At 31.4% G+C, this 15,403-nt stretch overlaps 1 protein-coding gene and 1 pseudogene across 1 annotated transcript; one reads left to right on the forward strand and one right to left on the reverse strand.

Moving 5' to 3' along the window:
* The first annotated feature begins 4,285 nt into the window (after positions 1 to 4,285).
* On the forward strand, positions 4,286 to 6,578 carry LOC148546508 (uncharacterized). Its single transcript, XM_088499232.1, has 8 exons — positions 4,286 to 4,344; positions 5,048 to 5,051; positions 5,137 to 5,190; positions 5,530 to 5,703; positions 5,805 to 5,942; positions 6,059 to 6,183; positions 6,274 to 6,349; positions 6,450 to 6,578. Exons 1-8 carry the CDS (start codon positions 4,286 to 4,288, stop codon positions 6,576 to 6,578), a joined length of 759 nt encoding a protein of 252 aa, XP_088355358.1.
* A 1,657-nt stretch (positions 6,579 to 8,235) lies between these two features.
* Positions 8,236 to 12,922, reverse strand: LOC148546509 (protein FAR1-RELATED SEQUENCE 5-like; annotated as a pseudogene).
* Between the last annotated feature and the right edge of the window lie 2,481 nt (positions 12,923 to 15,403).

Consider the following 15,403-nt stretch of genomic DNA (forward strand, 5'->3'; position numbering starts at 1 on the left):
TGTTGCTGAGATTGAGGTGAGTTATATTGCTTGAAATGATTAAAGTGTTGAAATTTTCTGGTTTTTGGAGGAGATGCATTTCTTTTGACAAACTGATTTTTATCAAAGTTATTCCTCTTTGCAAAAGCATTTTCACCAGAATTTTTTTGAACATTTTTACCTTTCGAAAATGAGGTTTTGTTGTAAAATGGTGGTTTCTTGAAAACAGCCTCATTTTTCGAAATGTAACCCAAACCTGGCCGGTTTGAACTTAGATCAGTTCTTGGTGAAGGCTCAGTTTCACTTGTGTATACTTCATCAAATTTTTCTTCAAAAGTTGAAACATATCCAATACCCGATTTGTTTGGTATGGATTTGGTATTTGATAAAGAAGACACAAATTTTATAGAGGATGTGTTGGAAATTGCATCTTCCTTGGCTATGTAGCCTAAACCAGATTTTTCAAACAATGGTCTTTGACTTGCAAGTAATTTGTCTAAGTTACTAGAACCTTGAGCAAATTTTGCTAAGTCACCATCAGTCTTTTAATAATATCATTTAATCTTTTATTTTTAGCAATTAACTCATGAGAAGGATCCACAATGTGCTTTCCTTTTAATTTTTCAAGTTCAGATTTTAGAAATCTATTTTCTTCAATGATGTCCAAAGCACATTCAGTTTCCTTCACTTTTTCTTTTAAAAAATCATTTTCAGCTCTTAACACATCTCTTTCAGATCTGCATTCATTGTACTTGTCAAGCAGTTTTGAGGTGTTTAAAGTGAGATCATCAATAATAGCATGTAGACCATCCATAGACAAATTAAAGTAATTTACGTCATCAAAATTTTTGTTTCCAGCCATGAAACAGTCTTTGTCTTCACCTTCAGACTCTTCTTCCTCATTGGAGTCGTTCTCGAGATCCTCCCAAGCTGCCATGAGCATTCTCTTCTTTTCCTTCTTTCCTTTGTCCTCCTTTTTGAGCTTTGGACAGTTTAGCTTGAAATGTCCAGCCTCATTTCAATGATGACACGTCACCTTGCTCAAGTCCATCTTGTGATCCTTTGAGCTTGAACCCTTGTATTTGCCATTGTTCCTCATCATCCTTTTAAATCTCCTAGCAAAAAACAAAAGTTCATCATCTGAAATACCATCATTAGACTCACTCTCTTTTGGTTCTATTTGTGACTTGAGGGCTATTCCCTTTTTCTTTGAGTCTGTGTTTGTGTGTGTGGCTTCATAGGCAAGAAGTTTTCCTCTCAACTCATCATAGGTTATGGGACTTATGTTGTTACTCTCGGTCAGGACAGTGGCAGTGTTTTCCCATTCTTTTGAAAACTTATTAAAAAACTTATTAAAAATTCTACCATATCTTACCTATGGGTTGACAATTTCTTAACTCTAACCCTACCCGCACCCAAAAATTATAAATCCTATTCTATCCGAATGGGTTGGTCCGGATTGAATAGCCGCGAGTAAGGTATAGATTACCAACCCTAAGAGGTACAGACAAATTCTAATGAGACAGTAGTGCAAAAAAAAAAAAAGAAAAATTATATGTGATGCATATGATATTTGTGATGCATATATTTTCATACTTAAAATAGTGTCAAATTTTGTTTTTTTGATAAATTTAAATTCTTTTTTTACTCATATAACTCTCAAAAATAATATATGTTATTATAGTGTCATGTAATATTTAAATCTGTTTAGTTTATTAATGTTGTTTATCCTTTTCTATAGTAGGCCTTTGTACCCGGTTGAATCATACATATGGATGTTCAAATCCTAAAAATGTTATAAGTAATGACAAAAAATATATAAAAACAAAAATTAACTCTAAACTAATTTTAAATTATTAGTAAATTAAGTAACAGATAAAAAATATCTTACTTTACACATATTAAAGTAATAATTGATAACTATTTTCAGTTTAATTTCAACAAATTTAAATATTTTTAAGCTGTATATATTATTTAAATAAGTATTTAATTATTTATTATTTTATATTTATTTACAAAATTGTACTTGCTACATAAATTTTTTATTTAAAATATGTAAATAATTTATTTTTGAAAATTTTGTAGGTGTCCCTCTAAGTATTATTTCGTTTATTAAAAATAAGCATTTATTAAGATTTTTATTTTTTATAGACAATGAAATTTATTTTTTTATTACTTAAAAAAAGTTTGTTGAGCCCTATTTGTCACTCACATTTTTTATCTTCGCTCGAAATAAAAAAATTACAATGTGTCTTCCCTCCCCCTAAATTTATCACTAACTTTTGTTGTTAGTAAATAGGCACAAGCATGAAATTTTAAAACGCAGGGCATGAAAGAAACTCTTGCTATTCCCATAATAGGGGTCAACATAGAGAATAACTACATGGCTTTTCTGAAGACTACACAAAGGTTGGAGATGACCATCAGTCCAATTTTTTTACCATGTCAAACCTATTAATTTTGGCAGGAAAGGATGCATTTTCTTGAAAAGGTGCAGCTGTTGCAATTCAATAATGATGCTGCTATTGTCAGTCTAGGTATAGTGCAGTATAGATGAAGAAAGTCTACAAAACTTGTATCCTCCCATTCAGAATGCCAAAAGGTTTTCTAACAGGGATCAGCGACCAAATCTTTTAGCTTGATTTGGTTAATCCTATGCTCTGTAGTGTTTAATCATTTCTTCTTGAAAACACTCCAAATCAAGTTTTAGCAACGGTAGGATTGAAAAATAAAGTAAGTGCGCAGAAAATAAGTTATCATTGTTTTATTTATTTTTATTTTCGACAATATATCCTACATTAATTTTTTTATATATTTTTTATTCTGTTATTCTATTTGTTTATTTGGATGAAACTAGCTAAACTAAGCAACACACTTTATATTTTGTTTTTATTTTTGTTTTATATACACATAATATTCATCAAATTATTTTACAAAAAAGATGTTTTTTAAAATAATTTTTTTAAAATTTTTTTTACAAAAATAAAAATAATTTTATTTTTTGAAATCTCATGTAAAAATATTATTTTACTCTTTCAAATAATATTTGAATAAAAAGAGATAAGAGTACTTTTTTTAATTTATTATCATGTTTGTTAATATTTTTTTTAGAAAATTTTTTTTTGAAAATAATGTTAATTGTAGTTTTTTAAAAATGATGTTTTTTTTATTTTAGTCTTACTTCTATTTTTATTATTAGAAAATTCTTAAATACAGTAAAAAAATCATTTTCATTTAAAAAAATATTTTTTATCAATTTCATAGCACCCAAATAATCACGTTATCTTTAATGGCTTATTAGTTCTTACTTCTCTAGATTTTATTGTACTTTATGTATATGTTTCCATGCATGACATATGTTTTCCTGTCTAACATACATTGTGATACAATAAGAAGAAATAACAAGTAAATCGAAATGACAATTTTATATGTCTGTACTCCTAAAATGTTATGTATTTATTTCGGTGATCATTTTTGATTATGCATGTAAGATTTACATTAATGTAATCTAAGTCAGTCAAGTTCTTTTTGATGGGTAAATTAGTAAAATTAGTTACTATCATTTAATTAAAATATATATTTTATTGAGATATATCTAAACCTAGTATAACATTTCTGTAAACATTAGATATGTCACATTAATATATATCATCAGATTTTATTAAATGAAATTTAGAAGTTGATATAAAAAAAAATTGAGGTATTTTAATAAGTATAGAAATTTTTAGTACATAAATACCCCCTTTTTGATATATAATACTTTAGATGATAGTTTAATTTTTTATTTTTAATTAAAAATATAAGATATATTAATAGTTTTATATAGAAGAATTTTATTCGTCAAGATTAATAATTATGCAATAAAATTGATATAATATTAAAAAATTATATTAAAACGATGTTCTAAACACCGTCTAATATAAAATAAAAAATTCTTTAAATTAAAAAATTTTATTCATTCTATGTTAATTGAATAATAATTAAGTTATTATAGAAAATATTAATATCCATTTATTTTATGATAGTTGCTAAACCCACCATTTTAAACAACTCTAATCTTAAGTCGGTTCTATTTCTCACCGTTATGTTAAATTAAAAAAGCTTGATGTCGATTGAATAACCCAACAATTGTGGGCCATGACCTTTGAGCAATAGAAGGCATGGAGTAAGCAACTGTGGTTTCCTTGAAGGAACCATCCTTGCCTTATAAATAGGGCATTTCAGGCATGGTCTTATGCACCAGTCTACATCTTTCTCCCTCCTTTACTTTCAGTCTTAATATTTGTTGTGTTCTGAAGTTGTGACCATGGAAGAATATCGGTCACTTTCTGCGGATGACTCACAGGAGCCTCAGACGGATGATGCGTAAGTGCCACAACAATGCCTTAAGTTTTTTGTTAATGCCTTTTTGTTATAAGTTGTAGTGCATTTTTCGGATCACACGTCCAACCACACTAGTCTTTGTTATGTTTTTTGGCTTAAGCATACTACATTACTGTTTGTACTGTAGGGTTGTTCCAGCACTGAGCCCCACGTCTGTCCTGGAGGGTTGTTCCAGCACTTAAAGCAAACTGCATTGGTCGACAGGAGTCCCGAAAGTCGGTATCTCCCGAACTGTGGCTAGGAGTTCACCTGTCATAAGATCCACAGAGATGGTACATGTTCCGTTAAAAAGTTGTTGTCTCTTTCTTTATTTTTCAGATTCTCCCCAATCAATATTTTATACTATTTAGTTTGCTGTAAATGATGTAAGGTTTTGATGAACTAGATAATGCATTCTATCATGCAACTTCCGAGCCTAACCCACATGGATTGCAACACCCAGGTTGGTGAGTTGTTTTCAGGTTCACCTTGTAGGACTAGACCAACAAAACTACCCAAGATGGAGCCTGTAGACAATGATAGTGTTCCTCATTCAGCTGAAATTTCACCCTAAATACCAATTCTTTCGACGAGAGGGTGTGTGAACAATCAAGTCCCCCTCATAACCCAAATTGGTCCACCCACAAGTGTCCTGCCGCTTCCACTATTAAACAGCTACGATTCCCCTGTTTTTCTAATTCCACAGGCAAGTACATAAGAGTATTTTATAGTAATAAATAACCCGACTCAAGAAAGAAAGAGTTGATGCATTTCTTTTGTTGCTATTATGTGCAGACCTACGACATGGAGTTCAGGCCGACCCCGGAGATGGACCTTATGTATGATGAAGTCTGATTTGCTGCTTATATATTTCGAAAGACTAATGAGACTAATGACTACGGGTACTTTCTTTTGCACCAGTTTGCCAATATGGTTTGATTTAGTTTTTTTACTTTTTTTTATGCCATTATTTAACAAATGTACTCACTTGTGCCATTCATGCACAGGGAAATTTTGTTCAAATTCACTCAACTTGAGGTTTCTAGAGGGCAGTTATTTTCTCTATGTCCACGTTATGTGCCCCATTCTGATGTGAGTTAATTCATTTCGGTATTAGAAATAATATTGACACGGGAAGGCACGGAGAATACATTGACGTATGGGTGTTTATTTTAAAAAAATTTGCAGATTGTTAATATTACTGTAATGATGGCTTCCATGAAAGCCTCAAGAGTATTACCACCTCGTAAATGGTTTGTTCCTTCTACCATGGCAAATGATATTCTCCTTCTAAAATCTTTGGAGGTCATCATCAAACGGTACCTTGAGCGATGGATGCCTGAAACAACCCAACTAGAACATGTAATATTTATCATCGAAATCTTATTATAATTGAGTATTTGTGAAATTAATTTACAAATAAAGTTTTAGTTCATAATTATCTTTCAAATGATGAGTTGTAGGTGTTTGTGCCAATTTGCGAAGCAAGTCATTCATGGTATCTGATGGTCATAGATGTATCAAATGCAAGGGTGTACTCTCTTGACGTGACCAAGGCACCAGATACAATAGAACGGCGAGAACGCAACATGCGAACCATAGTGAGTTTTAAAAATTTGTTTTATATTCATAAACTACTCATGTAACACCTAATTTCCTGGTGAGATAAGATGGTAATTTCAGCTATTTATTAATTAAATTTTATTTTACCTTTCAGATGATTGCGCTATCACAAATTTTTAGGCTAGACCGCAATGCTGGAAGCTTCCAGCTTGTGTCCCCTGACCCTACTACACGGGGACCTATTCAATATCCACAAGGAGTTCCTTCTCTGGATGACAAGTATGAGAAAATCAAGCTCGTGAATGATTATTTACAAAAGAATGATACCATTGTGAACGTGAAGTAATTTATGGTGAAAACAAATGGCAGCTTTCAGTCGGCAACATGGATGTTATATTGGCTTCAACTGGCTGGCAAATTCAACCTCACTAACATAGGAAACATGGTAAGATATACAAGATTTGTTTTAAAATTGGGACAGAAGTTGCCTTCCTCGACCGATGTTTCACTTCGTTACCTAAATTTTGTGTGGATTTCATGAATAGACAATGCCGGATAGGGTGCGGATGAGGACAGCTATAAACATCGTCCGCTTTCCAATCAACGAGGTTCTAAAGAAGGTTGACTTGAATAGTGCAGCGGCATGGAACACCATTCTGCACAGCATTCAGTAGCAAACATGGACTATGCCTATTTATCTTAGAATTGCAAAATGTTAATGAATTATTTAGGTCTGTCATGATATTAAGATGTAATGCTCTACTTGTTTAGTTATTTTGGTGTGGAGAATAGTGATCTAGGGTACCCGTCATAGCACACAATCCACATTTCCAAGCTTAGGTATACTCTTTTCGAGTTACCTCTTTTGAACCATGGTGAAATATTAGTCTTTAGGCTTCACTGGTGTTAAAACTATCTATGCATATGTATTTTGAATCTGAATCATGAAGATCACTAATATTGATGGTATGTGATATTAATCTGCTTAATTATGGGAATTGTCTATACTTTGCAAAAATGGACTCTTCAATTATGTTTAAAGTAAAAGTGAGTTATCTTTCTTAACTATTACTGACTGCTATTTTAAGAGACATTTTTAATATAATAATGATAGTAATAATCTTTTGGTTTCAGTATTTTATTAGTTCTTATCTTTACCATTTTTTAAATTAAGTTTTTATACTCCAACATTTAAAATAAATTCATTGTATTAGACAAAAAAAAGTAATTAGATCGTTAGTAGTTGTCATCTTTTAAAGAAGAGAGACTAACTATAAAATATTTTGTTTTTAACATATTGTATAAGTCATCCTAGTTTAAATATAAAACAATTGATAACAAAAAAATTAAAAAGAACCAACTTAAAATTTTTTATCTAATATACAAACTTAACATAAAGACAAAATTTTTAATTGTGAGTACGTAAATAAAAATTTTGCGGAAGCTATAAAATCTAATAGAGTATTTAAATCTAATTTGTATAAAGTTTCTAAATTATGTAACTACAATCATTTTAGAATTTATCTCCCTTACGATCAGCAGACCGACTCTTCTTAATATTGAAAACTTATATAATTATTTTTTACTGTTTCAGATGATACGACAAAATTAAAGCTAATTTTAAAAAGTAAAAACAACTATGGACACACAATATTCTATCAAATCTCAACCAATTTCTAATAAGAAATACATTTTTTTAATTAACTCCAAGAATTGATCATGAAAATGCATGTCTAAAAGGAAACTCTCATGACTATCAAGAACACATGATTGAGGTAAAAAATTTCAGCAATGACAAATGAATGAATTTAATAGGGATAAATAGTTATTATTGTTATATACTGCTCCAGAAATTTCATTAATGGTTGTGTTGGCATTTTGCTCCCACACTCTATTTCATAGATTCGTCCCTACATACAAGTATAGTTTAAAAGTCTCCACTGACATGTGTTAGTGACAAATCTGGTAATTGTTACGAATTGGAACATTAAAAAAAAAGTCTTTCGAACCATGACAAAATATGGTGATACAGCTTAAATCCATTTGAAAACGAATATTTCACAATTTATACCTCAAATAATTATTCAAAAGCATCAAAGGTGATGCAAGTACTCTCATCTGCATTGGAATGTCACCTGCTTAGTTTAATAACTTCCACCAATACATATAGAAGCAAACGGATTACATGACTCAATCTAATGCAACAAATAAACCCTTCATTATGGTACAAGTACTTATCCAATTTAAATAGAGGTAAACGCAAATTATCCAAAATATAACTTTGTCAAGTATCACAGCCAAATTTAACCCTAAGGGTCACACCTCTAGCAACTAACTACATTCACCAATACATGTGGTAGAGTCAGAGAAAATCGGTTGGTGGACAATAGAAAGATCACAACCAATCTTCCGCTTCCTGGTCCGAACTGGTTTTTCGCCACCCTGCGTGGTTAAACAGTGTTGTCAACAGAGACCTTCTTAGTTAAAGTTCGGTAGTGCAACAAAAGAATAAAACATAATCACTTTGTTTAAAATAGTTTTGTATGATTCAACAGGATTGGTATTCGATTAATGATTTACGAAAACAAATGATAGTATGCATACTCCAAGGTAAGCCTGAATTTTATAAGATATTCTAAAAACTAAAACTAATTCAAATGGTTGAGAATGATCACATGAAACCAAACTTTGAAAGATGACAATGGTAGTAAAAATTAAAAGATGTAAGAACTTATGCCACAAGTTACTTCAATCTTGCCTAATATTCTTTCATGTTAATGTTACTTTTTTTTTCTAATAGTCTTCCATGATCCCATCCTCATTTAAGGTAACTCATTTAAGATACAATAGCCTTTCTTATTAGTTTAATAGCTCATTTCATAAGATTGGACATATGCACTCAAGTGTTACTAGTGCCTGTCCTGACATTATATTACCACCTAATTTTTAGATTGACTTCAAATTTTTATAGCCTTACCACCTAATCAATTCTTTTACAATTTAAATATCACCAACATTAAAAAAATTCACTAGTCAAGAGTCACTAATTAAAATATGAGAATAATAAAGTTGAGTGTCAATAACTATGAACTAAAACTAATCAAGTACCATCTTTAATGTATCTTAATATTTTAGTTTCATAGCAAATTAGGTTTCAAAAGTTAATTCATTAAGAACAACGTTATATTTACCTTAACTTCTTGAGTCATCCTATTAAGCACAAAGTCGTCTCTTGGCCGTAAGGAAGCCTGGCTCGGTGCATTGGGACATCGCGTCCTTCGATGTCCAAGTCGGTCACATGTGCTACACTTTCGTCGCTTCTTCCCAACTGACGGAGCGGCCTGGGAACGTCGTCCGGTGCCCTTTGTTCTAACACGGACCGGGTCCTTTATCCCTTGACGGACTAACCCGCTTGTCACCATAGGTTCAGTGGGTCTCAACCCGTACTTAATTTCCAACACAACTGCATCACTTAGAAGCTTCTTAGAGTATTGCTTGAAGTCCTCATCACTCATGCATGCGACCCGTCCTAACCTCTTGCATATCTGAGAAAAGGCACCCAACCTGCTTCTATAAGTTGCTGCGTGGTCCGTTGTTTCTTCACCTGATCCAATCGTTAACTTTGCTGTTTTAGCCCACCTGCGCATAAATCCAACCTAATACATACAGAAAGGATATGCACACATGGTAGTCCGAAGGACTCCATCCGCATGCATGTGCACCTGAAATTATTTGTGACAGGTTCCCACACAACAATCCACCTCATATCCGGTCGCCAGTACTTTTCAATCCTGTAAATGTGGCACTGATCTGTAACCTTGCTTTCAAATATCCTAACCCGAACACATCGTCTGAGGGACTCACGAAATCTCCAAAACATCTCGTGTAAATTTACTCCATCCGGATTTTTCCAGCTCCACAAACTCTGTTTGCAACACGGGAGTACCATAGCATGACTTAAATTCGAGCTCATCCTCATTATCACGAAGAAAATCTACACATCTTTGAAAGTTAGTGACAAACTCCAATACTCCATACCTACTCTCAACAAACCTCCCAAGCTTAGCATGTAACGACTCACAACGAGACGTGGTTCTTATACCGGCAAAGAACCTCCCTCGTATGTAGGCGGTCGCCCAGGAATTCTTTTTCCTATACAAGTCTTTCACCCACTCTACATCAACAACGCCACACTCGTCGACCATTGACTGCCAGTGCATTTCGAATTCTTCAGTCTCCATATTTGCCAACATACAATGTCTTAGCAATTGCGTGAAACGCGGATCACATATATTTTGTGTTGCATTTCTCAAAAGATGCCATGCGCAGAGCCTGTTATAAGCTTGGGGAAAAACAGATTGTATGGCTATTCGCATGGCAGGATCACCGTCTGTAATCACTGAAATTGGTGATTTTCCTTGCATGCAATTGAGAAATTGTTGCAAAACCCAAATATATGACTCTTGAGACTCACATGAAACCATTACCGTGGCAAACACACAGGTTTGGTTGTGATGATTAACTCCTGAGAACACCACCACCGGTAGGTTGTACTTATTACGTCCATAAGTTGCATCAAAAGCAAGCACATCCCCAAAAACAGCATAATCATCCTGACTACGACCATCACTCCAAAAAAGATCGTGTAAGTGCTCTTCCGATCCCACCTTATACCGCCAAAACATTCTACCATCTACACGAGCAACCCCTCCAAAAACCTAATAGCAGCATTCACATCTCCACCTTGCAATTCTCTTTGCCTCCTAACCTCGTTATACATATCTTGTTTCGTGAAAGGAACCTTATTAAAACCTCCAAGCTGTGCTGCAAAGGATTCATATATCTTTGGAATACTAATCCCAATTCCCTCATACTAGTCAGCTGAGCAATCTCAACCTCCGATATCTTCCTATGTGATCTTAGATAATTTACAAACTTTCCAGATACCATCTCGTGGTTATGTTCATCAATGAACCGCGACACGTACCAATTCCCGGTTCCATCTTTTTTCTTAATCCTCATCTCAGCGAGACACCCACAACGAGTGACTACCTTATGCTCCATTTTCCTATCCATTTTTTCCAACCATTTCTTCTCTCGAAAACCCTGCCTGTTACATACAAATGTATATCTAACAATCTGCCCTATGCTATTTCTTATTTTCTTCCCTTGCCTTGATGCAAAACCTTTCAGTCGACTATAGTTGTTGTAGAAACCACTTGCTTCTTCGGGAGTGCTAAATTCCATTTGAAGAACATCATCTACAGTAACACCTTCCAGATTTATCAACTGGTCTGGGATCAAGAGCTTCATCTGCCTCAACTCCCATATCATACATTCCATCCTACATTATAACACAAAACAGATTAGTAAAATTAACTCAACCATTTTACTATCAAATGGATAATGTATAAACACTACCCATATAAATATTTTCAGTAATCACATTTCTTTGATCTCACCCCAGCTAAGCAAAATAAAAGAGTTTCATAATTTAAAAAATAAAAAAAATAATAAATATTCCATTATGCTTTCATTGAATGTCTTTAATTTATCCTAAATAATAATTTTTTAGGGTGATCATATTTAATATCTTGCAAGTGAAGTTTGAAGTATTAAACTATTAATGTTGTTTTATTTGATGAAGTGAAATGCAAAATAACGCACAAATTAAGTCTCAAAGTAAAGAAGTTGATCAAATATAGGTAAATTTGACCTTTTTTTTTAAGTTATTTTTCGTTCGAGTCTAAAAAACAAAAAAAAATATGAATCTTAAATGGGACATTTAAGAAAATAAGTTGCTTTTGTCAAATAAGAAAATAAGTTGCCTTTTTCTGAATCCTACACTATTCATTATTGAATCTCATGCACTATATTTGAGATAATAAAAAAATTTCTTAGATTTTGAATGTTGATAATATATATATACTTATTCTCTACTGCTCTTATTTAAGATCTATAATTCATTTTATAACAAACATTAGTGAGTCAATTTAGTGTATAACAAAAAATAATGCAAATAAGATTTTTTTTTTGAAAAATTTGCCAATCATTTCAAATAATAAATCAATACTTCAAATTTTGAGTCTACACAGTAACATTCTTAACTTTTGAAATAATTACTCCAATAAATCATTACCGACGTATAGGCAGCATTTGTTTTTAATATATATAATCATCAAAATATAAACACAGGAGTACATGGGAGTACATATATAATATTTGTTTATTTAGACAAAAAATGATTAAACACCCATTCATTTTATGTATCTCTTGTAGAAAATAGTTTTTTCGATATTAATTTTTTTTATAAAATATATTTGTTCTTAGTTCTCTAATTAAGAATTACGTATTTTACAATAATTTATATACATGAATACATAATTATATCAACAAGAGATAGCTAAATAAAAAAATAATTTAAGGTTATATGTGTATTTTTAAAAAAAAAATTAGACATCCCTAAAAATCTTATCCAGTGACTTTATCTAAACTTTTTTTCTCCAATAATTTTATTTTATTTATTAATTTTTATCCAAACATGTAACATGTTCTTGAGCTGTGACATTGATTCCGAAAAGATACTTTGTTATTTGAACTAAACTAAAATGTCAAAGAACGAGACATAAAAAGCTATGAAAATTATAAGCATATAATATCTAGTAAAATTTGGCCTGTATATTACTATAAAAATTTAACTTCTGATAAATTGTCTAAACTAATTAACTAACCAAGCTGATAAAAATGTGATTGTAACACAAAAAACTGTAACAGTGAATCAAATTTTTTTATGCAATAATAGTTCAATACATCCACATAAATCAGTTCAGTACATCCACATAAATAGTTTTGTAGTAGATCACATATGCACAGTAACATACGGGAATGGTATCACAGTGTTAAAAGTCACACATACCTGCATGTCATCATCAGCAACATCGCCTTCTTCCGTCAATAAAATTTTTCTTGAACCACTCCATAACCATGCGTCCTGGACAACACTGCTGCTGGCTTCCATTTTTTTCAGATACAACCGAGTGAAGTTCACAACAAACAAAATTGAGAAAACAATAACTACAGTGATGATTTTGAAAACTTCATCTTCTCATACAAACACACAATGTGTTTCATCCCAAATCACAAATGGTCGCCGCTTAGGTATTATTACTAGACCCTAATTTTTTTGTAACAAGACCTTTTTCTTTTTGGCTTGGGCTAAGCCCAAAACCTTATCTAAACCCATAACCCGACCCATTCAAACCCCAATCTGATCTTCTCTCCCAAAGCATCGAATTCTACCACCAAGACTCAAGCTCCCATGGCCTACACGACATGAACATGTTTAATTCCACTTACCGATTCATCCTCAACTTTGGAATCAAGGCGTGATCTGATTCATGAAATCTGCATCAGGTCTCTCTGTTAGCTTCATCTTGGCAAGAAGCTTGTTCGTCTTTGCTCCCTTTGCTTTAGTGTCCCGATTTTTGGTATTGATTGAAGCTCCGCCTACCCTTCTTTTTCTGCAACTGCTGCTACCTTGTAACAATACCCTTCAATACATTGAAGGAACAAAGGCTTCTTCCTACACCATAGACTTTCCCCAGCTAAGAAATCTACATGTGTTCCACTGAAAAAAAGAGTTGGGTTTGGGTAAAAGAAAAATCAATAATGACCCAATGCCATTCAACCCATCGGCTTAGAGCCGTTTATAGCCAACTACAACTATGCATATCGGCTTCCTTACTATCCTTTTTGTAATTTGCCTTCTTAGCTCAGGGATAAGTTTGAAATTACACTATATACAACAGGACAAATAAATTACCTGCAATCGTTTTGTCTCTGGTATAGCTTTGTTCCACTATAATACATTGGAACATGTGAAAACCTTCCTAAAGTATAGTAAGTTTACAAGTATAGATAAGGATACAACTACTCTGGCATTATCATCAGAGAAATCAATTCCTTCAGAAACCTGCAAGCAAGATAAAAGTATCAGTAAACAAATATAATCATATAATGGGGTTGTTAGCAGAAAAAAATATGTGAAAGGTAACAGGAAATTACAAATAGTGAAAATATCTTAATTTTTTGTTACAAAATATTTAGAGCTTTTGAGACAAATAGATATTTTGTTACAAAATATTTTAAATTTTTGCAACAATATAATCTTTTGTTACAAAACATTATAACATTTTGTAACAAAACAACAATTCGATACAAAAGCCAACATAATTTGTAACAAAAGAAATTACGTTGTTACAAAATATTGAAATATTTTGTAACAAATTTTTTTATTGTTACAAAATATTCTTATATTGTAACAATAACTAATTATTGTTACGAAAAAATCATAATTTGTAACAATTTTAAATTTGATACAAATTTTTTGTTACAAATACACAATTTTTATTAGCTTTGTAAATGCTAATAGCTTTTATATTTAATTTATTTTACAATACGATAAAATTCATTGTTCAATCAAGTCAAAGACAATTCTTTTTAATAGCTTTGTAAATGCTAATAGCTTTTATATTTAATTTGTTTTGCAATACGATAAAATTCATTGTTCAATCAAGAACTATTTGACAAAAATATTTGAGAATAAATTGGTAGAAAGGAAAGTCTATGTCTTCTCAAATTTTAAGATCGAGAAATCAAGCAGAATATATCTTCTGACTGTACACACGTGCAAAATATCTTTTAAGATGGAGTCAGGTATAGTACATTTGGTCGATGATCGTAAAATTCTAGATAATCATTTTAATTTGCTTGCTCATGCTAATATATTGAAACAAACAAATGAACGATTCTACTTATTTGGTACGTAATTAATTTATATTAACCCACACAAAATTATTTTCCTTTTGATTTTAACTTTTGCCAAAAAATTGTATAATAGCATCATTTTATCGATAACAGAAATTTTAACAGTTTATTTATGAAAATATTTGAAATTGTATTGTGAATTTTTTTTAAAGGTATATCCTTTTATTAATATACTATTGTTAGTTTTATCGTTTAATATAAAGTAAATCAGTAAATTCTTTTTATTTTATACACGTTCGAAGTTATAATTTCTTATATTATTCACTCATTTGTCTTTAATTTGGTACTTTTAATTCAATTTTTTTGTTCAATTAGATGTTATTAGATTATTGACTAGAAAAAAAAACTCATAATATGGTCAAAAATAGAGAGAAGTGATCAGTACATTGTAATTGATTTTCATGATTTGCAGTATGTAAAATTTTAATATGAATATTCCTTTAGGTTATAATTATGTGTTGTATAACAACCCGAATTTTTAAAATTAAATTTTATACTTTGAATTTAAAAAAAAATTTAATTTAATTATGACTTATTCTATTATTTTGAATTATCTATTAGAAATTATATTGATAATTACAGTCTAAATTTATTATTATTATTATTATTATTATTATTATTAAAAAAGTTTACTAGAAAAAAAAAAGAAAATTAGAAAGAATGGACGAAGCCA

The sequence above is a fragment of the Arachis ipaensis genome, chromosome B9, assembly GCF_059453495.1.
Source record: "Arachis ipaensis isolate K30076 ecotype BB chromosome B9, ASM5945349v1, whole genome shotgun sequence".
In the NCBI taxonomy this organism is placed as follows: domain Eukaryota; kingdom Viridiplantae; phylum Streptophyta; class Magnoliopsida; order Fabales; family Fabaceae; genus Arachis; species Arachis ipaensis.